The sequence below is a fragment of the Cavia porcellus genome, unplaced genomic scaffold, assembly GCF_034190915.1.
Source record: "Cavia porcellus strain 051 isolate PalLab524CR breed Dunkin Hartley unplaced genomic scaffold, mCavPor4.1 scaffold_5, whole genome shotgun sequence".
NCBI classification, from domain to species: Eukaryota; Metazoa; Chordata; class Mammalia; order Rodentia; family Caviidae; genus Cavia; species Cavia porcellus.
Genome location: NW_026947488.1, coordinates 16569178 through 16593943, shown reverse-complemented (window position 1 = coordinate 16593943; position 24766 = coordinate 16569178). Strand labels below are relative to the sequence as shown.

The window sequence follows — 24766 nt, the reverse complement described above, 5'->3', positions numbered from 1 at the left end:
TGGGACCCCCCCCATCCTGTATCAGAAGCCATCTGTTCTCCGCTGAACAAACAAGGAGGGGGGAAGTAGCCCGGGTCCCCAGCTCCCCAGCCCGACCCCTGCACAATGAGCCTTTCTCCAAGGAGACGCCACCCGGGCGCCACGGAGCGCGCCCGTCTGGCCTCCCCTCCCCGGGCAGCGCAGCAAAGCCCAAAAACGACCCCGTGAAAACCAGTTTTGTTTTGTTTTTTTAAGAAAAAGAAAACAAAAAGAAATCCAACAAAGAGCTGAGCGCAGCACGCAGCGAGGGCGCGCGGGTGTAGCAGTCGCCCGGCCCTGCACGCCGCCCGCGTCCCCTAGTCCCTGAAGTCCGGCTCCCGGTCCAGGCAAGGCCAGCTCGAGCACACGCTGGGAGCCCGCCAGCGCCTCCTCCCCGACAGTCCAGCCCAGGGACTCTGCCCGGGTCCGGGCCACGAGCGCCCTCACTTCTGGTTGGCCAGCTGGTGCTCCAGGTTCTCCAGGCGCGCGGTCACCTGGGCCAGTGAGAGGTTAAGGAAGCCGCCGAGGCTGAGGTCCCTGCAGCCTCCCCCTGCCGGCGCCTGCAGCCCCAAAGGATATGGTTCTGCGTCAGGCTCTCCAGCGCCTCCAGCGTGCGGTCCTGGAACTCGACGAGGCTTTCACACTCGCAAGGGCTGCGAAGCTCTGTCCCGGCGCCGATGCCCTCCTCTGCCGGCAGAGAACAGACTGAGCAACTGTGAGAGGCCCAGCTGGCCCTTGCACCGGCCGTCTGGGTCACCTCCACTGGGCCCGGAGTTGAATGTACGGGCTTTGGATTCAGACAGGCTTGGGCTGAGTCCCAGCCAAGTAACCGAGAGCAAGGAGCTGGGAAGCTCATTCAGCCTCGCCAAACCCCTTTCCTACGCATTGAGAATACAGAGCCCCGAGACTGGTGGGTGGGAGGATCCGATGACTTCCAAGAGAGTTTCTCAAACCTTAATGCTCATCAGAATCGTCAGGGGACGCTTGCTAAGACAGATTCTGATCCAGAATGGGGAAGAAGCTGGGAATCTGATTTCAGTAAGCTCCCACTTGCTGGCGCTACTGCTTTAGCTCCGTGGACCACACTGGGTACCAACAGTCCAGAGCAGCGTGCACTTTCCGGATGAAACGTGGTGCTGTGATGCTTCTACATCTGCCCTATCCAATGCGATAACCACAAGCCACATGCGGCTATGTAACACTTGAAATATGACTGGTTCAGCGGAAGAACTCGATTTTTATTTTATACTGTCTGTCTTACTGGAAAGCACAGATATAGAACCCCACCACCACCACCAGTAAACACTTCATAGTATGTTTCAAGGAAACCAGTGGTACACAGTGTGGCCTTCCAACTAGCAGCATCACCTGGAAATTTATCACAAATGCAAATCATCCAATCCCACCTCAGACCTACAGCCCCCAGAAAATCTGAGTTTGGAGCCCAGCAGGTTGTTTTACAAAACCCTCCAGGTGGCTTTGATGCATTTTAATACTTGAGAAAGCTTTTCACCCTGTGCACTTCAATGTCTGCGGGGAAGGGAGCCTTATATTTACATTTTGGACATGTTTTTCTTATCAGTAAATAAGGTAACGGTGACTCCTAGCTAGACAGTATCTTCACTGAAATTCTGTAGTTGAATATCACTTTCAGTATTACAGACTGTGAAGTAATAAGCACAATGTGGAGCATTTTGCCTTTATGGAGGTGCCATTATAATTTAAAGGTTATCTGCCAATCTGTCTTGTAGTCCCCTAATGCGGCTGTATGTCAGGCTGTTGGTGGTATCAATAAAAGTTCCATAAAGACCTCTAACTTTACAGGTGTGGAAAACAAGGGTCAGAGAAGAAGGTCTGCCTAGAGGTATACAGCCAGCTGGTAGAGAACTGCAACCACAGGCCCCAGACTTCCCTCACAGCTCTCGAGTGGGAGGTAATCTTGGCAGGTGTACCTTCTCCCGCTACCCAGAGAGGAAAGTTAAGCTAGGGTGCAGATTAAGGGATTTTTCCAAACTCACGCGATAGGAGATGCAAGAGTCAGAACAAGAAAGGCCCTGGAAGAACAGCTAACCCCAGCTTCGCAATACCCTGGCTAATTCTTAGGATTGGTCTAGAGGGAGAGGAGAGAGATGTATGGACATCCAGACATATGTATACACAGAGTGGCCAGGCTCAGCCCTGCCCTGCTGAAACTCTTGTCAGGTGGAGACTGATGACCTGAAAGAAGTGTCACATCTTATATGTGGGTTAGAGTCTAATGATCCTACATAAAAATCACCCCCAAGAAACTTTCTGCAACACCTATAAGGTACAGAATACCTGAGTCAATGACCCCTCCTCCTCCACAGGTACAGTTGGTCCCTTTTCCCTCAGCCGAGAACTAAATGAAGCCGATGGGTTTCATTTGTGGGCCATGTTGTCCAAAACTACATGTCATTTTAGACCTAAAACACACTCCTGCTACTCTCCCAAATCCATAAAGTTAAATTCCAGGAAGCCAGAGGTTATATGCTGTGACTCCACTTTATGCCTTTGAAAGTTCTCTCAAATTATTCTGAACACCACTAATTTGGGAGACAGGTAGCCCAATCTAGTGCTTACTTTTATATGCATCACAGTCACCTGAGGGTCTTGGTAAAGCACAAATTCTGAATCATTAGGTCCGGAAGCTCTGGCAGTTTTGCTTTCTGTCAAGCTACTGGGTGATAACCTGCTGCCACTGGTGCACAGACCACCAGTGAACAAGGCTCTGTCTAGAGAGTCCAGCCCCTAGCTCTAACTCTACAAGGAGAGTGTGACCAGGCGTGAGTAAGGAGGTGAGCTACCAGAGATTGGGTAATGAGGGTAAAGCAGGAGTCCTAGAGAGATGTGTTCACCTGGACAGATGCTGCCTTTGAGGTTCTCCAGTAGGTGTGTCATGGTGCTAAAGTCCGGGGAGTAGGACACGTGTAGTTCAGCCGGCTCCGAGGCAATCTCTCGCAGCTCCTCCTCCACTGCCTTGCCCACACCCACAGCGAACATGACGATCCCTGCAGGCCAGGGACACCCAGAAGATTCCTGAAGCCTCAGGAAAGCTGCCCTCCCGCATCCAGCCCAACCCCTGCCCAATCAGCAGTGTGCAAGCCCACCTTCCTCCTTAGCGCGTGCCGCCCACACGGAGATGTCATCCTGGGAACGGCCATCCGTGAAAACCAGGCCGACTCGAGGCACATTGAGGACACGGGGCCGTGCGCCCTGCGCCTCGGAGAAACTGTGCTCCACCATGTGGCGCAGCGCCAGCCCCGTCATGGTGCCGCGCTCCATGTACTCCACCGCCAGCACTGCCTGCTTCACCTCCGCCGCGGTGCCATAGCGGCCCAGGGGGAACTCTGTGCGCACGCGGCTGGAGAACTGTACCAGCCCGATGCGCGTGCCCTCGGGGGACACATCCAGGAAGTCCACGATCTGATTTACAAAGCGCTTCACCAGCTCGAAGTTCTGCGGGCGGACACTCTTGGAGCCGTCCACTAGCAGAACGAGGTCCACGTGTCCTTCCCGGCACCCTGCTGGACAAAGGAAGTTTGGTTAGAGACGCCAGATCCTTGACTAGCAATAGACATCTACTCATGTAGTCATTCATTTACAAACACGTTTTGTAGAACTGATGCCATTTACTGAACCCTTGCTGTGCCCAGCTGTATGCTAAATTGAAATCTTTATCATCATATCTGCTTGATAGTCCTTGACATTTATTGAGCGCTTAGCACAAACCAACCATTCTGCTAAAAGCCTCTCTTCTTAAGTAACCTCAATAGCCAACAGCAATAATAACTACTATAGCTAACAATCTACTATGTATCAGACACAATTCTAAGCATTGTAGATTAATAATAACATTAACAAAAGCATTCACTGATGGCTTGCCAGGTGTCAGGCACTGGGCCAGGTGCTGTGTATATTTTCTCAATACTCCCAGTAACCTTGAGAATTATCAAGTTGAGGTTCTGAAGGCTAAAGTGATTATCTCAGATTCCATAGATAATAGTGCCTGAGCCAGGACTTCACACCAGGTTTGTCGGACCCCAAAATCCCTGCTGCTAATCACTCTACAATGTTGCCTACTCTCTTCTGAGCCAGGAACTTTGATTGGTCCTGATTCATGAGGAAACTATCCGTGATCCATGAGGAATTCAGGCATGCCATCTGCTTCAGATAAAGGGTCCTAAATGGGGCATGAAGGGAGCCTAACGTAGTAATCACTCTTCCTGGAGCTTTTGAAGAAGGCTGCCTGGAGATGATGACTTTGGATTTGGTCTTTGTTTTGGACCGAGTGACTATACCCTGTGTCCCAAAATTCATATGCTGAACCCTGTCGTCTACTGTGGTAGTCTTAGGAGGCAGAGTCTCTGAAAGCTCGTTAGAATTCGATGAGGTTAGCAGGGTGGACCTTGGTTTGTCCCTTCATGTGAGGGCACAGTGAAAAGACTGAGTCAAAGGCAGGGCTCAGCAGACACAGTATCTGCCAGCACATCACTCTTGGACATCTCAGTGTCTGGAACTCTGAGAAGTAAATGTTCAAGCGCCTGCCAAGGTTTGGGTATGGCTTCTTTCCCAAAGTTCATGCTCTGGAAGCTTGGGCCCCAGGGTGACAATATTGAAAGGTATTGGAACCTCTAAGCAGTGAGGCCTAGTGGAGGTAATTAGGCCCTGAGGGTGCCACACTAGGAAGGGTTTCATGCGCAGCTTGAGGGGGTGAGTTAGGTCCCAAGGGACTGAATTAGTTACCATGGTGATGGGCCGTTATAAGACAAGGCAATCCCATGGATTCTTCCATACACTCTCTTACCATTCTTGCCCATGCTCCCAATTCATGATGCTTTGGCCATGGGGCCCTCACTAGAAACCAAAAAGATGCCAGTGCCATTTTTTTTTTTTTTTTTTGGTACCGGGGATCGAACTCACAACCTCATGCTTGCAAGGCAGGCGCTTATGCTGTTGAGCTAAATCCCCAGCCCAATGCCATATTCTTGAGCCTCTAGACCTATAACCTAAATAAATTCACTTTTCTTTCTAAAACACCCAGTTTCAGGTATTTTGTTATAGCAACATGAAACAAAGATAGCAAATCAGTCTATGGTACTTGGTCATGTCTTAAAGGGTAATGAGGAGAATGTGAAGGCAGAGACATTCTAGAAAATAGGAGCAGCATGTGCAAAGGCACGGAGGAGAACAGCAAACAGCAAACAGGAGAACTCTGTCCTGGCAAGCTCTCAACACACTGAAGAAGGGGTCAATATGATAAATATGTTCAAGTGTGGGAAGGGAGAGGCTGAGAAGTTGGCTGAAGCTCAGTTGTGCTGAGCTAAAAAGGTAGTTTATAATGTAGTTTATAATTTTTTACCACAATCCACAGTGAAAAAATAAAGATAATAATATACATATGATGCACTTCATACGCTCACACATAACTACATGAGCTTTGTGAAACAATAATACTCTTTCTATCAACAGGAAACCATTTTCCTTTCCACTCTTTTTTTAAAAATGCTTTTACCCAGTAATTTGAGTTCATTATCAACTAATGTGATTGTGTTCACCATTCGAAAAACTCCTGGATAAGACATTTGATCTCTCCTGTGGAGTCACTGGTGTGCTACAGAAGGATTCTGAGCAAAGGAATAATGTGATCAACTATGGATTTTTAAATTAACCCTGCGTAGAGGATAAGCAGGAGAGAGGAGTCGGGAGAAAGCAACGGAGGCGGCACAGCACACCCTTCAGCAGACTGCACACATATTCACACCGCATCCCTAAATGACAGCATGGCCAAAGCAGGGTACTCAGCAAGAGGGCAACGGAGCAGGGACAGACAGAATCCCTCCCACCACCACTCACCATTGCAGGTCTTGCCGTCGGCCTGAAGTTGCTGCCCCTCGGGGCACAAGCAGCGGTAGGAGAGGCCCTCGCTCACACACTGGAACTCACAGCCATGGTCTACACCATTGCACAGGTCCCTAACTTAAAGGAGAGACACAGCAGGATAAGTCAGGGTGGACCTCACCAGCATGAGTGCCTACCCCTCCCCACAAATGCAAAGGACCCCTCTTTACCCTGACAACTCTTCCCATCCTGCAGCAGGTCATAGCCCGCCAAGCAGTGGCACTGGGGCCCTGCAAGGGTGCTAACACATTCATGCTGACAGCTGTGATTCCCAAAGCTACAATGGTCAAAGACTGGGCGAAGAAAAAAAAAAAAGCAAGATGTTGCTTCTGACTGGAGCCATCCGAGGCCTCAATCCAGGATGCTAGTTTGGAGAGGAGGGTTTTGGTGGGTACAGGAATGGAGGAGTTACCAACTCACCCTTGCAGCTCCTCTGGTCTTGCTGGAGTACAAATCCAACTCGGCAACGACAGAAATAGGAGCCCGGGGAATTGATGCAGTAGTGCTCACAGCCATGGGTCCCTCCAGCGCATAGGTCAATGGCTGAGAAGATACAAGGTCAGCCTTTGCCCAAGACTGTACTTCTCAGCTCCAGCAGCGTGAGCACCTGAGGAGCTTTTTAAAAATACATATGCTGGGTCCCAACTGCAAAGATCCTGATTAATTAGCCTGGAATGGTACCCAGGCACCTGTAATTTCTGTATTTATAAGTCTCCCTGCTCCAGGGCCAGATGATCCTTCCAACTCAAACCCTAGACACATTCCAGAGCCAGCACGCTCTTTACAGAACTAGGAATAAGAATGACAGTCCGCAGTTGTAGAAGACAGAGAAGGACAAGGCACGGCCACTTTACCTATAGGAGCCTATCAGAGCCTGTCGGAGCCTGTCTATTTTTCCATCTGCAGAATGGGAATATAATGGAAGAGACCAACTACCACTTACAGCTCCCTTCTGAGAAAGGAAGACGCTGGACTGGGTTTGGACGTGGAAAGACAGCCTAGAGCTGAGCTGGAAATAGGGACTGAAAGGTAAGACTTGCCATGTGTGTGTGTTGGGGGGAGAATTTGGAATTCCTGGAAAAAAGATAGGAGCAGAGGGAAAAACTGAGGGCATGAGAGATGCCGTAAAAGATGAATAAATGACTGAGGGCTTGTCGGAACAAAAGTGTCTAATATGCAACTATAAATAATGTTTTTTTTCTCTTTTTTATGGGTATTTTTGACTTTATAAGTACAACTCACATCTCTGTCCACTCTGGTCTTTAGTAGAATGGACATATGCACATGCACACCCTTCTATTTTACATTTACATAAGAGTGAACCAAAGAACAGGCTGATTTATACACCTAGAATAGCTGGGCGTAGTAGCACACACATATAATTTCAGCACTAGGTAGGCTGAGGCAGGAGGATCTCTGTGAGTTCAAGACCAGCCTGAAATGCACAGCAAGACCCTATCTCAATATATATATATATATATATATATATATATTCATAACTTTAATAAATGCAGCAGAAGGTAAGCCTTTAGTGAATTCCTGGAAATCTTGCAATGAAAGTTGAATATTCATAATAATCAAATAAGAATTCAAGTCAATCATAAATTTCTTTTTTTTTTTTTTTTTTGGTACAGGAAATCAAACCCAGGGCCTCATGCTTGCCAAACAGGTGCTGTGCCACTGAGCTACATTCCCAGCCAATCACAAGTTTCTAAAAACAAGCTGACCCCAGGTGTCATCTGGTTATTGGGGTCACATGATATCTTTTTCCAGATTGCTGTGAAGCTGAGAGATGGTACGTGGAATGCTCCCAACACAATACCTGATAAGTAACCTTGCACTCAATAAATGGTGGCAAACACAATCACAGAAGTAAGTAGACGCTCACACACGCAAAAGTGCACAAGCAAGGTATCATACACCATAGCTTGATGACAAAGATGAAGACAAAAGTGAAGAGCCAGGCCTTGAAGTATTTGCAGGGCAGGGGGAAGCAGCCAGGGCAGCCCAGATGAGTGGAAATAAGCAGTGTGTCAGGGGCGATCGACGAAACTGAAGATCCCAGCAGTAGTAGCTAAGTAACAAATATGTTTCTGGGAGACAGAAACAAGTTTGGAAGGTAGTTTGGAGACTGGATTTGGAGACTGGATTTAAAGGAAGTAGAAAAGACTGTAGAGAACACACTTAACTGGGCAGAGGGACACCAAGATTCCTAGCCCTGGTCCCACAAAGGACCTCCTCTGTCTTAGACCTATAAACTAAAAGAAAAAGGGCTTTTACTTGCAAAGACCCTCCCAAACGTATTGCCAGAGTAATGGGGAGCCAAAGAAGGTTCAGGAGCAGTGAGATTTCAGGGCAGGGATAGCTCTCACCCAAACACCTCTTCTTATCTGCTGCTAGTGTGTAACCAGAGTTGCAGGCACAGTAGAATGTTCCCGGAGCACTGACACACTGGTGCTGGCAGCCATGTCCCCACTCCGCACACGGGTCCTTCCCTGAGGACACACACAGCACTAGAATGAGCAGGGGACAGACGGGCAGAAGCCTCCAGCACGAAAGAGCTGAGTAGGGATGGGTCAGAGGCAGGCACCACGTTCAAGTATGTGGGGTGTCAGTCCCTGTGGCTTAGGGTGCAAACGGGGACACAGAACTAGATGTGCCCATGGGTAGGGCAAGACCACAGAAGGCCAGGGACGGTTCAGGGAGAAGTGTAAACTACGGTGGGCCAAATAACACAAAATGAGACTAGCACAGATCTTGCAGCGTTTATGGAGAGTTGAGGTGAGGAGACGCCATGCCCGGATGGGCGGGGCATGACCTCTGTAACAGACTGCTTTAAACTTTGAGTAAGGATGATCTAGTGTCTTGTTTTGTTTTGGTTTTGTTTTTGTTTTGTTTGGTCGTTTGTTTGGTACGAGGAATCGAACTCACGACCTCACACTTGCCAGGCAAGCATTTGCACCGCTGAGATAAACCCCCAGCAGGGTGATCCAGTTTTGCAGGCATGTCTTGAGTTTGACACTAAGCTTGTGATAAATCGCAGCCCTTCGTCCTGTAGGGCAGGACAAGAAAAATGTCGCTCCTTGTCTACAAGCCTAAGAAAAGGTGTCCGGAGCACACCTTTGACTGACTCAACTCCACCTGGTGGGCAGAGTAAGGCTGGACCTGCCCGGAGGGGAATCCAAAGGGCGTCCCCTTAACTCACCGCAGAGTCGCCCCTGGAACTGCAGGCCAAAGTCCTGGATACGGTCAAAGGATTCCACGAGGAAGACGTGCTCGTCCAGTGGGGGTGACGCCATGGCGCGCAGGGAGCCCACGTCAGCCCGCTGCACCCCGACCGCGTAAATTTCAATGCCGCGGGCGCGCGCTTGCGCGGCCACCTCGGCCACGCGGTCTTGGGGCCGCCCGTCCGTGACGATGACCGCGACGCGGGGCACGCGCTCCTCCGGCGGGCGCGCGCCCTCGGCCTCGCTGAAGGCCACGTTCATGGCGTACTGGATCGCCAGGCCGGTCATGGTGCCCTGCGCTAGCGGGACCAGGTCGCGGATGGCACGCTCCATGTCCTCGCGGCGGGCGAAGGCTCTGAGCGGGAAGACGCTCTGCACTTGACTCGAATACTGGATCACGCCAACGCGCGTGGCGTTGCGCCCCACGTCCAGGCTGCGGAGGAGGCCCACCAGGAACTGCCGCATCGTCTCGAACTCAAAGGGGCGCACGCTGCGGGAGCTGTCAATCACGAAAACCAAATCCAGGGGCCCGGTATGGCACCTGGGTCCTGCCGGGTACATCACAGAGGACATTGTTAGGACGACAAAGCCTTACCTCCTAGGAAAACCCACCTCTTGCCCAGAGAAACTCTCTCCCAGAGAAATGCTCTCCAGACAGCACAGCGCCCCCTACAACGCTGACCTGACAAGCGCAAGTTTGATACCCTCACTCATGCGGCATTGCTGAGAACCCAGGCTAGGCCTTTTCACAAGTTCTGCACCTACAGCTCTGAGAGGTATTGGAGGAAGGTGTTATTATTAAGGATGGAGCGAGGAGGAAACGTCCCAAGTACAGATAGCAATAGGAGCCAGGCAGGCAGAATGAATGAATGCAGTGGTTGGATTAGGACTGTGGACAGTGAAAAAGCCTATGTCCCTTCTACTCTGGGCAGCTCCTGCAAAATGTCACCAGATGATCACATGGGCTGGATGTTAGCAGTCCTTGAATTTTTCAAGAGAAGTCCCAAATCGAGACTTTTATGTGAAAGTTGATATTTCCTTGTCGTCAATTAAAAAATTCAAAATCAAACACTGCATATCTTGTCCTGCATCAACCCAAAACTAAGCCACATCCTACCGGTGAGGAGACCCACAGAAGAGAAGTGGGAAACTCAAACCCAGCCATATGTTCAAAAACCCTTGTTTTTCTCTCCCCTGCAGGCCTGGCCTGGCTGCTTCCGCTCCCCTCCTCCCCCTCCCCCCTCCAGCTGGTGAGGGCTGGGCCACAGCTCACCTGTAGACTGGAGCTGGGTTTCCCAGGGCTGGAGAAAGAATAGCAACAAAGCCAGTGGCCAGCACAGAAAGCCCGTCATGGTGTCTGAGGGTCAGAGAATGGAATCGGCTGGAGATGTCGGAACCTGAAGAAGGAAGGAAATCAGTGAAGAATAGAGCACTTATTCTGGAGGATGGGCACTTGGAGGGGAGCGGCTCACGGGTTTATTTTACTAAGCTATTTTTGTGTGTTCAAAATGTCTTACACTGGGGCGATTCACAAAAATGTCATCACACTGAGATTGCTGGGAAACACAAGAGATTCTCTTTGGAACCGCAGAAGGATTTTGCTGAATTGAAAAATAATATAAACAACAACAACAAAAAGGTAGGGGCTGGGGATTTAGCTCAGCAGCATAAGCGCCTGCCTTGCAAGCAGACAGTCGTGAGTTCAATACCCTGGTACCGTAAAAAGGAAAAAGACAAAAAAAAAAAAAAAAAAAAAGGTAACATCCAGCCTTTGGGAAGAAAAGCGCCTTTTCTAATGCTGGGTACAAACTAAATGCTTTGGCATTTAATCCTCATCGATTCTGCCGTTAAGGCTGGAGTTCCCTTGTACAGATGAGGAAACTGAAGCTTACAGAAGTGAAGTGTCCACAGTCACACAGCAAGGAAGGGGCGCGGCAGGTTAGGATCGCACGCCGCTCTGGTTCTGGGATCCAGCGAGCGTGCTCTGTGCTCTCTGCTCCCACCAGGCCAGTGTCTGAGACAGAAGCTGGTCCCATCTCTGCCCCTCCCCTCTGCACACAGGAGCTTCTGTGCGGCTGTCTGTGTAGCCCTCAGCCCAGCCCCTATATTCAGGCACGCACCGCCCACCCAAAGGCGGCAAAGAAGGACTGCGTCAAGTGTAGATCTGGTAGGGCAGTGAGTGGTGCTATAATCCACCAAGCCTTGAAGGCCAGATTTGCTACCTGGGTTTTCTGCCGGCTCTCGGGAGAGGCCGCCAGGGGGCGCCCGTCTGGATGTGGCCGCGGCCGCGATGTAGTCTGGGAAATCCACACCTGCCCAGCAGGTGTCTCTGCCCAGAGCAAACAGGGGGCTGGGAGCCCCAGGGCCTTGGAGATAAGGTCTGTCCAGCATATATCCAAGCGCAGGTCGGGGTGCTGAGGTGCGCAGGGTGCCCAAGACGGTGGCATTGGACGCGCCCAGAGGGTGGTGAGCAAGTGCCCAAGGCCTCCCAGAGCGGCCATGGACCCTGGCAGGGCAGCAGGTGAGCATTCACCCTCCTGCAGACCCTTGCGATGTCCCTTGCGTATGACAGAAGGTCCCCCATTGTACAGATGGGAAAGTGAAGGCCCAAAAAGTCAGGCCACTAGAATTTGAGACTCCTGGGGCGCCTTCTCCCTCCTGAGCTGCCTGGCTTTCTGGTTCCTAACAGGAGTCACTAAGCCTCTTTTCCTTCCATTTGCTAGTCTACTCCCCGGGCCCTGGGTTGAGGCTGTTACCATTTTTCTGTTGCTGTTTCTTGGCAGAGCCAGCCTCCCCTAACCCACCACAGCCCCGCCCTGCCCCCCAGTTCCGTGAATGAGCCTATTCTGAGTAAGGCCCTGCCTGTCGCTCGCCCCAGGCAGGCTTCCTGTCCAGGATTTTTCTCCCCCTTCTCCTTCCTCCTAGGAAAGGAACAAAAATCCCTCTGGCAGGGCCTGTCGTGGGAGGGTGACTAAGCCAGATGTGCCCGCTGCTGGTGGAGGTGGACCTGCACCAAATGCTTTCCCTACCTTGGGCCACAGCCTGGGCCAGCGCCCTGGGATAGCACACGGGTTAAAGGTGGAAGGGGCCTTTGCCATGCCTTACCCCTTTCTGGCAAAAGCCATTGGGCTCCCTAATACTGATTAAGGCCCCCCATATCCTGCTCCTGACCTAAATCAACACCTACTTGAGTCTCTGCTTCATCCTGGGAATCCTAGAAAGTTCATAGGCGAACTCTGCCACCATTCCTGCCCTTTCAGTTTACAGAAGGAGCCAGGTCCAGAGCAGGTAATGGGTCTTCACTCAGCGGGGTGGCCCTGGCTGAGCCTAGAGCCCCAGACTCTACAGAAGTAAACCCTTGGGTTAAATAGAAAGTTTGCAATGCTCTTTGGTTAGGCAAAGTGGACTGAGAGGGGGGCAGAGTTGACCCAAGAATGAACACCTTGGGGAAGTGCCTGAGGCCTGGAAGAAGTTTAGGGGAAAAGCCCCGCTTTTGCCAGGGGTTCTATCTGGGAAGGACCCCACAGAAGAGGAAAAGGGAACTGCCATCAGTTGAGGCCACCAGAGGTGTTGCTTCTGCAGTAAATAGACCTCTGGTGGGGCTTGTCGCCTGCCCACCTGCAGACTCCTCAGCACCCCCAGGCCCTTTGACTCACCTGAGCCTGCAGGACAGGTCGGAGGCGCGGCTGCAGAGCAGAGCAGACGGGCAGAGCCTCCCGGGCAGTTGGACCAGGTAACGGGGTGGGCAGCGTGCCCTAGGTGGGGACTGCCAGACAGCTGGAGCAAGCAGAGGCGGCGGCCGCATTTAACCCAGGGCTGGCGATGGGGAGGGGAACGCGGGCCGCGACCCCTCCCCCTGGCGGGGAGCGATCCCCCTTCCTCTGAAGACCGGGGCGGAGCAAGCGCGGCGCCCCCAGCTCCTGCCACCCTTGGAGCTGCAGACCGTGAGCTGCGGGGCCAGAATCCGGCTACAGTGGGAGAAAAGGCGGCGACACTGCCCCTGAGGAGAGCCCCAGGAGGCGGGGCAGTCCTGCTTTGGCTGTCCACAGGGTCTGGCCGGCTTTCGAGGGCCCGCCTGACTACAATGTCCACTCCAGGAGGGAAGAGAGGCTGGGACTGGGGTCCTGCCAAAAGTATATAGGGCTTCAAAGGACACGGGGGGGGGGGGGGATCACAGCTTTCCTCAGGCTCCAACCTACTAATTCCACAAATCTATGCCACAAATCCTCCTTTGCACGGTCTCCGAAACTGTGCAGGCTTTGTGCACACCCACCTTTCCCCATCAAAATCCCCAGGCTGAGAAGTCACCAGATGTAGAGACTCTGACCACGCGGTACCTCTGAGGGGTCAATGTAATGATTCCCTGTAATCGAAGAAAGCCCATCCTTTGCCAGGCATGGGAAATTTCGCACACCTGTAATCCCAGCACTCAGGAAGCTGAGGCAGGAGGCCCGCCTGGGCTACATAGTGAGTTCAAGGCCAGCATGAAGTACATAGCAAGACCTTGTCTTAAAGAAAAAAGAAAGAAAGAAAGCCCACCCAGCAACAGGCCTCTTCTTCTCCAACAGAGAAGTGTTGCTTTGGCCCTGGAAAAACTTAGATGTTCCCCATCCTTGGGACTTGGCTTAGGGATCCTTTCATGTTTGTAGGCCTCTGCCCACAGGAGGTGAGAGCCCCCGGGGCCTGAATCCAGTGAAGGTTGTTTGCCCTTGGCATTTCCCTAAAACCAGGAAGTTTAATACCAATTTCTAACTCTCCGTCCCAGGGCCAACACAGGTGCAGCCTTTGTATCACCACTGTCCAGACTGCATGGGCAGAAAGCCAGAGCCAGAGAATGGCACCTGGGTGGACCTAGTGGGCTCTGTGCAGGCTTCAGGCAACACCTCAAAGCCCAAATATTCAGTCCCGTCCTTCGCCTAACCCTGGGGGAGGCAGAATGCAGAGCTGCCCCTCCCGCTGCTTCCTTTCACTCAATCTGAGCTGGGGCTCTCTGCAACCTCCACCCTTGACTCACCCTGAGCTGCCCGCCCCGTGCCCAGCTCATCCCCAGAGTGCACCCCCGCACTGAGGGAAGGAGTGCGCAGCTGCCTGCAGCAGCGGTGCCAGCAGACTGTGCGGATCCTGCACGCCAAGGTGGCCCAGAAGTCCTACGGAAATGAGAAGCGGTAGGTGCTCAGCATTGCCTCCGGGGCTGTCCTACCTTCAGCCCGTGTATCCATCTGCCCTCCTCTTCCGAGGCCTCAGAGCTGAGAGCTGTTGGCTGACCAGGCAGGGGACCTGTTCCTCAGCCAACGCCAGCCCCTACTTTGGTCTTTGGCAGAAGCTCCTTGGGGTTCTCTTGTCTTCATACATTCCCTTGTCCATTATTCATTCATTCAGCTATTTACTGGGGGCTTACCACGTGCTGGGCTCTGTGGTCACTGCTGGGCCCTGGGCATACGGACAGACAGAGTCCCTGCTCTCGCGGCATTTTTACTGTACCATGGATGAGGCAGACAGTAACTCCTATCAGCAAAAGAGGTTTTTTTCAGAGGATGATGCGAGCTGGAAGGAAAGAGAACAGGGTAATGTGATATAAGCCAGAGAGGTGGAGTACTTTAGCTTGATATGTCTGGGAGGTCAAAGAGCCTTTTTAGAAGTGACATCTGAACTGAGACTTGAGAGCTGAGAATGTAACTCAGTGGTAAAGCAAATGCTTTGAACTGAGACTTCAATGGTAGATGGAGCTGGACATTAAAAAAAAAATCTAGGACAAGGATGTCCAACTAGAAAGGACAAAAAAAAAAAAAAAAAAAAAAAAAAAGCAAAGACTTTGACCTGTGCTGGCTAGGCCTGTTTAGTTGCAAAAGAAGTAAATGTGACTAGAATTAGAGGAGGAGAAACAAGTTATAAGAAACAAACTGGAGAATTAAATATATTAAGAACTGGAATCTTAAACTACAGAAGAATTTCAAGAAGAGACATAATACAATTTGACTCTTTTTTTTTTTTTTTTTGTCTTTTTCCTTTTTATCGGTACCGGGGATTGAACTCACGACCGACTGCTTGCAAGGCCGCTGAGCTAAATCCCCAGCCCCTTGACTCATTTTTTAAAACAACTTTCGCTGCTTTATGAAAAACAAATTAGAAAGGGGTGGAGCAGCCACGGGGAGACCCGCTGAGAGGTGATACAGTTGTAAAAGGAATGGTTAGGCCAGGCGGTGGCACAGGTCTGTAATCCCAGCTCCTTGGGAGCTAGGCAGAAGAATCGAAAGTTCAAGGCCAGCCTGGGCAATTTAATGGGAGCCAATCTTGAAATAAATAAAAAGGGCTGTAGCTGTAGCTCAAAGTTAGAGCGCCCCTGATTGCAATCCCCAATAACACACACACACACACACACACACACACACACACACACGCACACACACACACACACACACACACACACACACACACGCACACGCACGCACACACACACGCATGCGCACGCACACACGCACACACACACATGCACACTAGGTTACACAACCAATGGTTTCAGATCGTTTTGAAGGTGGAGTAGACAGGACTTACTGATAAGTATAAAAATATGAAAGTCTGGATGTTACCGGGGTCACAGTCATGGATGTATCTAGAGGTAAGAGGGAGAGGAATCAAGGGTTGCGTGGATTTTATGCTAACCTCGAGAAGCTTGCGAGATAGCTAAGTGGCAATGGACATTTGAACCCAGCCCTCGCACGTCTCCCCAGGTTCTTCTGCCCCCCACCCTGTGTCTACCTCACCGGTCCCGGATGGAGGGTGAAGCCAGTGCAGGGCCAAGGTGAGGCAGCTCCTAGGCCTGCTGGCCGTGGACCTCTGAGGGGAGGAGCCGGGAGAGGCCGGGCGGCTGGTGGGCTCAGTCTCGCTGCGCCCCCTGCCGGTGACCGCTCAGCTTGCTCGGCGCCTGAGCCTCCCCATCCCCGAGCCAGCTCGCGCCCTTTGCAGCCCTCCAGGCAGGGGAGACCGGGGTCACCGTCTGCGGTTACATGGGGCTGGACGGCGCGTCCGGCAGCGCTGCCGAGACGCAGAAGTTGAATTTCGAGGAGCAGCCGGACTCCAGGGTGAGCGAGCATGGGAGAAGGCCCGGTTCTTGCTCCCAACCCTGCCTCTTCCTTGGAGCTGGGGCTCCCCCTAGTCTCCTCTAGAGGTCAAGAGACGCGGGGAGGCCAGGCTGTGCCTTGAGGCTGAGCCCGAGACCAGGCTTGCAGGAGCGTCTCCGCCCTCGACGGGGCGGACGTTGGGGAGGTTGGGTCCTCTGCGAGCTGAGGCCTGGGATGAGACGGGCCCGTCCCCGCGAGCCCGCTAGGAATTCGGTTGTGCCAAGACTCTGTACATCTCGGACGCGGACAAGAGGAAGCACTTCCGACTGGTGCTCCGCCTGGTGCTGCGAGGGGGCCTGGAGCTGGGCACCTTCCACAGCCGCCTCATCAAGGTCATCTCGAAGCCCTCGCAGAAAAAGCAGTCGCTGAAAAACACCGACCGTGAGCTGGTGGGGGGAGGGGATTTAGGGGGATGTAAAAAGGGGGGGGGGGCTGGACCAATGCAGGACCCTGTGCGGGCGGGGCGGGGCCATTGAAACCTGGAGCTGGAGCCTAGGGGTGGGGTCGGAGTGAGAGGCAGAGTCTGAACCCAAAGAGGAGTGGGTCTGAGTGGGTGCGATGGGACACACAAGAAGGGAGCAAAAGCCAGGAAAGGGACGCAGAAACTGGATGGTGAAGTGAGGGACGATAATGGGGGATGGGCTGAGAGTGAGGCTTAGTGGTAAAGCAAGTGCTTAGCAGAGGTTGGACGCTGCGTTCAACCTCCAGGCCCAGGAAACCAAAATGACCGTAAAGAGCAGAAGGAATTCCGTTTAAATAGACTCCTTGTTGTATGCCTGGCTCAGTGCTAGACGCTGGATCTCCATAAAATAAGAGCAGGACCTAGCAAGTAACTCAGTAGCAGAACACTTGTCTTAGCTTGCACGAGGCCCTGGATTCCCCAGCATCACTCTAATAATAGTAGTAGTAATAATAATAATAATAGAAATAATGCTGCCAGGCATGACGGCGCTGTATCACAGTACTCAGGAGGCTGATGCAGGAGGGTTGCCACAGTTTGAGGCCAGCCTGGGCTACATAGTAAGTTCAAGGCCAGCCGTGACCAAGGCCAGCCAAGACTGGGTCTTAAAAAAAACCAAACCAAAACAAAACAAACCCCCAAAACCCAATAAATACATAAATAATAGCAGATGTCTGTTCTAGAGGAAGGTATAGCCTATCAGGGAAGATACACATTGCAGATTAAAGAAGTCATTTGAGATAAGTAGTATTCTGGATGTCAATCATGGGGGAGGAGGGCTCAGGAACAATGATAACACCAACAGCCCCTCACTAGAAGGCAAGGAGACAGGGTGGGAAGGGACTTTCTTTTTTTTTTTTTTTTGCAGTTTTTTTTTTTATCAGTACCAGGGATTGAACTCACAACCACCTGCTTGCAAGGCAGGTGCTTATGCCGCTGAGCTAAATCCCCAGCCTGGAAGGGACTTTCTTAGCGAAAGTCTCTTCTACCCTCTGAGGTAGGTAGTATTATTGTCCCTATGTGGTAGGTAGATGGGGAAAATTGAGATTTTAAATGTTCATTCACATAAGAAAAAGTAGGACCTATCACATTCCAGGTGACCTGCCCAAGACTGCCCACCTGGGATGCGGCCAAGCCAGGAAATTCCTTGAGTCAGGGTGACTCCAGAGCCTGGCTCCTACTCCGTACCACATGTACTTTATTTTTTGAGACAGGGTCTTGCTGTGTAGTTCAGGCTGGATTTGAACTCTCTGTGTAGCCTTGGCTGGCCTGAAACTCACAGCAATCCTCTTGCCTTAGCTTCTTAAATGCTATAATTAAAGGCATGAGTCACCATACCCGGCCACACTTTCTGTCTGTTGCAAAGCCTGGGAAGTATTCCAGACCCAAAGAGTGTAAGGGCTGGCCCTTGGTACCAGGGAGGGGCCGGGCAAGAGTAGGGCACAGTGTGACACTGAGCAAATATTTTGGAGCCCAATATTTGAATCCTGCTCTACAACTTGGTAGCTGTGTGACCTTTAGAAGGTTGAACTTTTTTCCCCTGGCTAGTACTGGAAATTGAACCCAGAGACTGCACTGAACTACATCTCCACCCTTTTATTTTTTATTTTGAAACAAGATCTCTCTAAGTCACTAAGTTGCCCAGTCTGGGCTTCAACTTGCAATCCCCCTGCCTCGGCCTCCCAGAGTGCTGGGATTACAAGTGTGGACCACCGTGCCAGGCACAGGTTGCTCTCTTAAGTGGAAATAATTTTGTCTACCTTATAGGGTTGTTGAGAGAATTAAAGGACAAAATATGCATAAAGCATTTAGAAAAGTACCTGGCACACAGTAAGTGCTAGCTACTATTCAGTGGACAGGGACTTCAAGTAAGTATAAATGAGCACCTACAGTGCATCCAACACTGTAAGAGAAGAGAGGACAATAACCCGTCCATTGCCATCTCCATAAGTGGCCAAAGCGCAATAAGAAAGTAAAGCAGGGGCTGGAGGTTTAGCTCAGCGGCATAAGCGCCTCTCTTGGAAGCAGGCAGCGTGAGTTCGATCCCCGGTACCGATAAAAAGGAAAAAGACAAAAAAAAAAAAAAAAAAAAAAAAAAGTAAAGCAGTAGCTTTGAGTGTACAATGTTTGAAGCCAGAACAGATAAATGATAAGCTCCTCAAACAATGCACAGCTGTTTCACACGACATGGCTTTGCTACAGCATCCCCCAAACAACTCCTGCCTGCTTCATGATCCCCTCTGAGTGTAACTTCTTCCAAGAAGGCCTCCTTATTGCAACCCTCATCACTTCAAACTGGCAGTTTAGATTTACATACCTGAAACTGCAGTCTCTTCCAGAGCACGGTAGGCCTAACTCACACATCAGTGCCTAGCGTGATGCCTGCCCCAAAGTAGCTCAAGCAGCGTGCAGTAGCAGGCAAGGCACAGAAGCAGGACAACAGCACCAAATAAGCAGCTGGGAGATATGAGCATCCAGCGGTCCACACAAACCAGACTGGGGCATAGCACAGAGGACGCAAGATTGTCCGGGAGCCCGTGTCCCGAGCCAGGGCCCTGATTCCTCCTTCTCTCGCAGTGTGCATATCATCGGGCTCAAAGGTCTCCCTCTTCAACCGCCTGCGCTCCCAGATGGTGTCCACTCGCTACCTCTCTGTGGAGGACGGGGCCTTTGTGGCCAGCGCCAGACAGTGGGCTGCCTTCACGCTCCACCTGGGTAATGACCCCAGCAGGCACGGTGGGCCACTCCACATGGGTCAGCTTATTTGCTCCTCTCCCAGCTCCCCGAGAAAGGTCAACTCACCCCTGTAGCTGAGCTCAAAAACTAAGACTCACCCACAATCCCAGCGAGAAAGTGAGTGACCCAGCTATTCTGATCCCAGTGTCCCTGCGCTTTCCCCTTATACCAAGCATCTTCCCCAGGAGGCAGACATCTGTGAGCACGGTGCCTCACAACCTGTCTCCCCATCAGAAAGCCCTAATGTGTCCCAGAGGGCTGGTCTTTCCCACAAGGCCTATTCATGGTGTGAGATGAAGCCAAAAGAAGGCAGGGTTGAGGGCAGAAGATGGGGCTCTTAAAACCTTTATCTGTTTCTCTCCTTCACCCCAGCTGACGGACACTGCTCTCAAGGGGACTTCCCACCTCGAGAGGGCTACGTCCGATATGGCTCCCTGGTGCAGCTTGTCTGCACAGTCACGGGCATCACACTACCTCCTATGGTATGAGCAGGGACAGCACACCTGCAGGGCTCCCCCTAGATCCCTGCAAAGGGTGTGACCCATGTGCACAGGGCTGGAAGGCGAGGCCCCAAAGCCTGAAGACAGCTGTTCTCCCTCTGGGGATACTTGGTGATTCCTAGGACTCTTCTTGTGTCCACATGGCTATCGGAGTAGCTGAGACTGGCTGGGAAGGCAGCTTCAGGGCACCCAGGCACCATGGCACTGTGCTTCCTGCCACCCTTCTGTTGCAGATCATCCGCAAAGTAGCCAAACAGTGTGCACTCCTTGATGTGGACGAGCCTATCTCCCAGCTGCACAAGTGTGCCTTCCAATTTCCAGGTGGACCTCCAGGAGGGGGTGGCACCTATTTATGCCTTGCCACAGAGAAGGTGGTGCAATTCCAGGTGAGCAGGGTCTACCAGCACCAAGCATCCCAAAAGGTAGAGAGCCACAGAATGTAAAACCGTTGCCATGGTGATTGCTGCTTACTGAGCAACACTGCCTACTGTGGGAGGTCAGAATCGTGGACTATTGGGACAAAAATGTAGAAAATAATAAATGTTATTATTAAGCAATAATCAGCTTCATCTCCAAAGAAGCTTAGAATCATACGCTGTTGGGATATAAAATTGTAGAATGCAGATAAAAATTGGAATGGGTGATAGTTTTAAGTATTATTGAAGGAAGCCCATTAGCATGATAGAATACTGAGGTAGAGAATTGTAAAATGTGCAAGATAAGAATTATTATTAAGCAAGCTGTCAAAAGATTACTATTAAGCATGTTAGGCGATAGGACCATAAGATGTAGAAAGCAACAATTATTATTATCATTGGGCAATATTCCTTTTCAATGAATATTAAAGCTGTAGAATGGTAGGGCAAAGAATTGCACAAATTAAAAAAAATAAAATTCTAGAAACCTGGGAAAAGAAGCCCATTAGAGAAACCACACGGGCTGGGGCAGGGGCACACCTGGTAATTCCAATTACCTACGAGGCTGACCCAAGTTGAAGACCAGTTTGGGTAACATAGTGAGACCTTGTGAAAAGGGCTGGGGGTACACTAATGTGAGTGGCCTTGCCTTCAGTCACCAGCTCCAAAGGGGCGCGGGGGGGGGGGGGCAAGCAGCAGGTCCAGGGAGCTTATTCTGCTCTCTTGGTGAGAGAATTTAAAAGTCTGGTCCAAGCTCTGTCGCAGAGCCTAGGACGGAACCTCATGTGGGCCTGATGGGGAAGCCTGAGCACTGTGCACTGCTGCCCGCCAGGGAGGCCGCAGCCCCACCCTCAGATCCTCTCCCAGGCCTCTCCCTGTCCCAAGGAGGCGAACAGGGAGCTGCTCAACGACAGCTCCTGCTGGACCATCATCGGCACCGAGTCCGTGGAGTTCTCCTTCAGCACCAGTCTGGCGTGCACGCGGGAGCCGGTCACGCCAGTGCCCATCATCGGCACCCTAGAGGTGAACCTGGCGCTAGGGGGCGCTGGCGGGCGTGGGGTGCGGGGTGAGGGAGCCAGTCCGCCGCCTCCTGGTCCCCCTTCCCCGCCCCACCTGGCCCCACCCTCCCCCAGCTGAGCGGCGGGGGCGACGTGGCAACGCTGGAGCTGCACGGGGAGAACTTCCACGCGGGGCTCAAGGTGTGGTTCGGGGACGTGGAGGCAGAGACCATGTACAGGTATGGGGCGCGGGGGGCAATCTGAGGTTCCCTGGAGCAGGGGACGAGTCACGACAGTCCCTGCAGCTCCAACCTCCATGCCCCACCCCAGGAGCCCGTGCTCCCTGGTGTGCGTGGTGCCCGACGTGGCGGCCTTCGGCAGCGACTGGCGCTGGCTGCGCACGCCCATCACCGTGCCGGTGAGCCTGGTGCGCGCCGACGGGCTCTTCTACCCCAGCGCCTTCTCCTTCACCTACACCCCGGAATACAGCGCCAGGCCGGGCCCGCCCAGCGCGCCGAAGCCCGCTGATGACGCCGATGCGCTTCTGGAGAGCATCCACCACGAGTTCACGCGAACCAACTTCCACCTCTTCATGCAGACCTAGGAGCTGCCGGCTGCCCCGCAGGCGGGGCGGGGCGGCTTCATTGGGCCGCCCCCTGCTGTCTTCCCCCTCCATTATGAAAGGGCAGAAAGAGGCTCCCCAAAGAAACCTCGTCTTACACGGGGCTTAAGAAGACACCACATGCCTGCCTGGCAAGCATAAGGTTGTGAGTTCAATCCCCAGGACAAAGACAAAAACAAACAGACAAAAGACACAACCTGGAAGACGCCCTGTGTTCAAAATGTGTGTGGTTCTCCTTGTCCACTTCGTCTCACTGCCTCTCAATCATTCAACTGAACTCTACCTTGGTAACTTCCCGGTTGGGTCTATGTGTTCCTGCCCCCATCTCTGTCTAGTTCTCCCTGTCTTTTACACAATATGGCACACTCCAAGAAACCAAACCTGGAGTATTTGTCCTCCAGAGACCTATATCCCCCCTTGAAGAGCTACCATAAGCCCAGAGACAAACATGGGAGCTACAGAACGAGGATCCTAGGGGAACCCAGGCAGAACTTTGGGATAACCGGGTAAAATGCATCAGAAAGAGGGGCTCCCCTGCTTGGAGCCAGCAGACTGAACCTCAGGCTTTCCCTGATGGGCCTGCCTACACTGTGCCTTCTTTGTGCTTTCTATGGAAGAAGAAAAGATAAAGAAACTTCAAACAGGCTCCTTGCATGGTCTATGGGACTCAAGGACACAGATATCATGGGCTCCAGTTCCCTGTACAGCCCCTGATAGAGCAAACTTGTCTGAAATGTGGGTTTAGGGTTCAAGCCTCTGAGCCCTTCTGTGACCTTGGAGGAAGCACCCCCTTCCTGTACAATGCCTTCCCCAGAAGTGGGAAGTCCCATAAGATTTCAGAAGCAGCTAAAAGCAAAAAATTACCAGGCCATGTTTCCCAACAGCCCTTACTCTTTAAACTCTCCAGTCTTGGCAGTCTGAACCCCCCACCCACCCCGCTCCCCCCACCCCACAATGAGCAGCAGGAGAGATGCTTGCTTAAAGCCCATGTGGCCCATGGTGAATCCTGGCTGAGGAATGGTGGGAACATAGTGAATGGGAAAACCCCCAAATGAGTCCCTGCCTCAGGAGGGTTTGCCTCGCTGGTCCTTGGTGGTGCGGAAGCAGGAAGGAAGCTGAGAAGTTTCACAGTGCACCACACGGGCAGCTGGCTTCAAGGGCTTCACAGTTCTGTCTTCCTCAATGCTCTCAGGCATCCTGATGACTCCTGATCCCACCTGGCTACCCCCTGGAAGTCTGTGACTCTCGAAGCTCCAGCCCTTCCCTGTCTCCTGAGTTCTGGCTTGCGGGGCTGTCCTTAGAGATCCTCCTTACTCCTGTCTGAACTCCCCACCAAGGCCTGAGGACTCTATCTGTCCTTCACACTAAAGCATGTGTCTTCCACTCCATTACTGTGCTGTCTCCAGCCCCAGGTTGGATGTCTGTGGGAATCAGGGACACAGAATCATGGGCTCCAGCTGCCTGTACCAGCCTAGTGCAAAATGAAAATATATGACTCCTGTTCAGATAATTTTCAGACAAGATGAGAGATGATGAAGTCAAGTCAAAGCCCTTCTTAACACAGTTCATCATCCCTAAAGCTGGCCCTGCTGCCAGGCTTCCGTCTTGTATTCCATCATGTGACCTCATGGCTTGGGTCAAGGAACTTTATGTATGTGTCTGTTTCCCCTCTAGATTGTAAGCTTCATGTGGAAAGGGGATTTTATCTCTGTGTGTCCGGGAGGACAGACTGCAGTGTCTTGCACATTGAGTTTGTTCTCATTAAATAACTGAATTGGCCAATAATTTGGACAGTGCATGTGCAAAGTGTAACCATCAGGTGGCACTGTTCCCCCTCTAAAGCACTGAGCTTGTTTTATAGACACTGTTGGGGACCTTGATAAGCTCAACTTTTTCCTGTTCTTGGGAATCTTGGGGTTTTATGCACACAATTCTGAATACTGCACTCCCAAGAATTTCCAAACACTTGAAAACTTTTTTTGTGCATTTAGTCTTTTTCCATATTAATCAGCTACCAAGCTGTAAAAATTAGCTATCCAGGCCACTCCACAGATCAATTGGATTGAAATTTCTCAGCGGGAGCCTGAGCAGCTGTGCTGTTGGTAAACTCTCCCATGTGATCCCTGTGAGCAGCTAGGCTTGAGAATCATTGCTCCAGTCCACATTCAAAAAAATTTTTAAATTTATTTGATTGGTTGACGATTGATTGAGACAGGTCTCCTTGAGCAGTTCAGGCTGGCCTTCAACTCACTATGTAGCCCAGGCTGGTCTACTTTGAACTCAAGCTTATCTTCTTGCCTCAGCCTCCTGAGTGCTGGGATTACAGGTGTGTGCCACCACACCCAGCCTCCTGTTTTGCAGATGGGGACACTGAGGCCCTCAGAATAGAGGTCAGGGTCACAGCAGGTTGTTGGCACAACCTGTCCTTGATTTGAATTCTGCACACCTGACACAGTAATGAGGGTAAGATCAAAAGCTCTGTTCCCAAATCTTCCCGTTACTATCTTGTGCTACCAGAGAGCACAGGGAACAAACTAGTATCCTGGTTTAAGTAATGACCTTGGAGGTTCTTGGTCTGTGTGTATGTGGTGGTGGGGGGGGCAGTGAGGTTTTCTGCAAATAAAAACCAGTTATAACTAAGGTGCGGGTAAAACTTCTCAGACGACTTCCTCCCTGGGGAGGATGCAGACTTTGAAGACATGGACCATGAAGAGGACAAAGGTGAGAGGAAGTAGCTTTAAGGGAAGTGAAA

General features: G+C 51.6%; 2 protein-coding genes across 6 annotated transcripts; one reads left to right on the top strand and one right to left on the bottom strand.

Annotated features, from left to right (window-relative positions):
• Positions 1–209: 209 nt before the first annotated feature.
• Matn4 (matrilin 4) lies at positions 210–14687 on the bottom strand. Of its 5 annotated transcripts, XM_063248273.1 has the most exons (12): positions 14365–14687; positions 12821–12941; positions 10438–10561; positions 9143–9712; positions 8310–8432; positions 6358–6480; positions 6108–6230; positions 5893–6015; positions 3147–3563; positions 2895–3047; positions 599–705; positions 210–521 (listed from the first exon to the last, which is right to left on the bottom strand). In XM_063248273.1, exons 3-12 carry the CDS (start codon positions 10514–10516, stop codon positions 462–464), a joined length of 1878 nt encoding a protein of 625 aa, XP_063104343.1. In that variant the 5' UTR covers positions 10517–10561; positions 12821–12941; positions 14365–14687; the 3' UTR covers positions 210–461. The 5 variants fall into 5 exon arrangements, with proteins under 5 accessions (XP_063104343.1, XP_063104342.1, XP_063104345.1 ...); XM_063248272.1 differs by lacking the exon at positions 14365–14687 and having other exon boundaries at positions 12821–13212; XM_063248275.1 differs by lacking the exon at positions 14365–14687 and having other exon boundaries at positions 3147–3560; positions 12821–13210.
• On the top strand, positions 11664–23799 carry Rbpjl (recombination signal binding protein for immunoglobulin kappa J region like). Its single transcript, XM_063249462.1, has 12 exons — positions 11664–11685; positions 12747–12897; positions 14204–14329; positions 15893–15963; positions 16128–16243; positions 16489–16663; positions 19320–19457; positions 19851–19960; positions 20212–20364; positions 21262–21417; positions 21528–21631; positions 21723–23799. Exons 1-12 carry the CDS (start codon positions 11664–11666, stop codon positions 21994–21996), a joined length of 1596 nt encoding a protein of 531 aa, XP_063105532.1. The 3' UTR covers positions 21997–23799.
• The last annotated feature ends 967 nt before the right edge of the window (positions 23800–24766 follow it).

Bases quoted from the DNA above. Each gene is read 5' to 3' on its own strand.
- Matn4 (XM_063248273.1), bottom strand. From the start codon at position 10,516: ATGACGGGCTTTCTGTGCTGGCCACTGGCTTTGTTGCTATTCTTTCTC. The intron at 3,048-3,146 runs GTGGGCTTGCAC...CCTGGCCTGCAG, and splicing joins GGCACGCGCTAAGGAGGAAG to GGATCGTCATGTTCGCTGTG. The intron at 706-2,894 runs GTGAACACATCT...CTCTGCCGGCAG, and splicing joins CAAAGGCAGCATCTGTCCAG to AGGAGGGCATCGGCGCCGGG.
- Rbpjl (XM_063249462.1), top strand. From the start codon at position 11,664: ATGGACCCTGGCAGGGCAGCAG. The intron at 14,330-15,892 runs GTAGGTGCTCAG...ACGTCTCCCCAG, and splicing joins TCCTACGGAAATGAGAAGCG to GTTCTTCTGCCCCCCACCCT. The intron at 21,418-21,527 runs GTGAACCTGGCG...ACCCTCCCCCAG, and splicing joins CCATCATCGGCACCCTAGAG to CTGAGCGGCGGGGGCGACGT.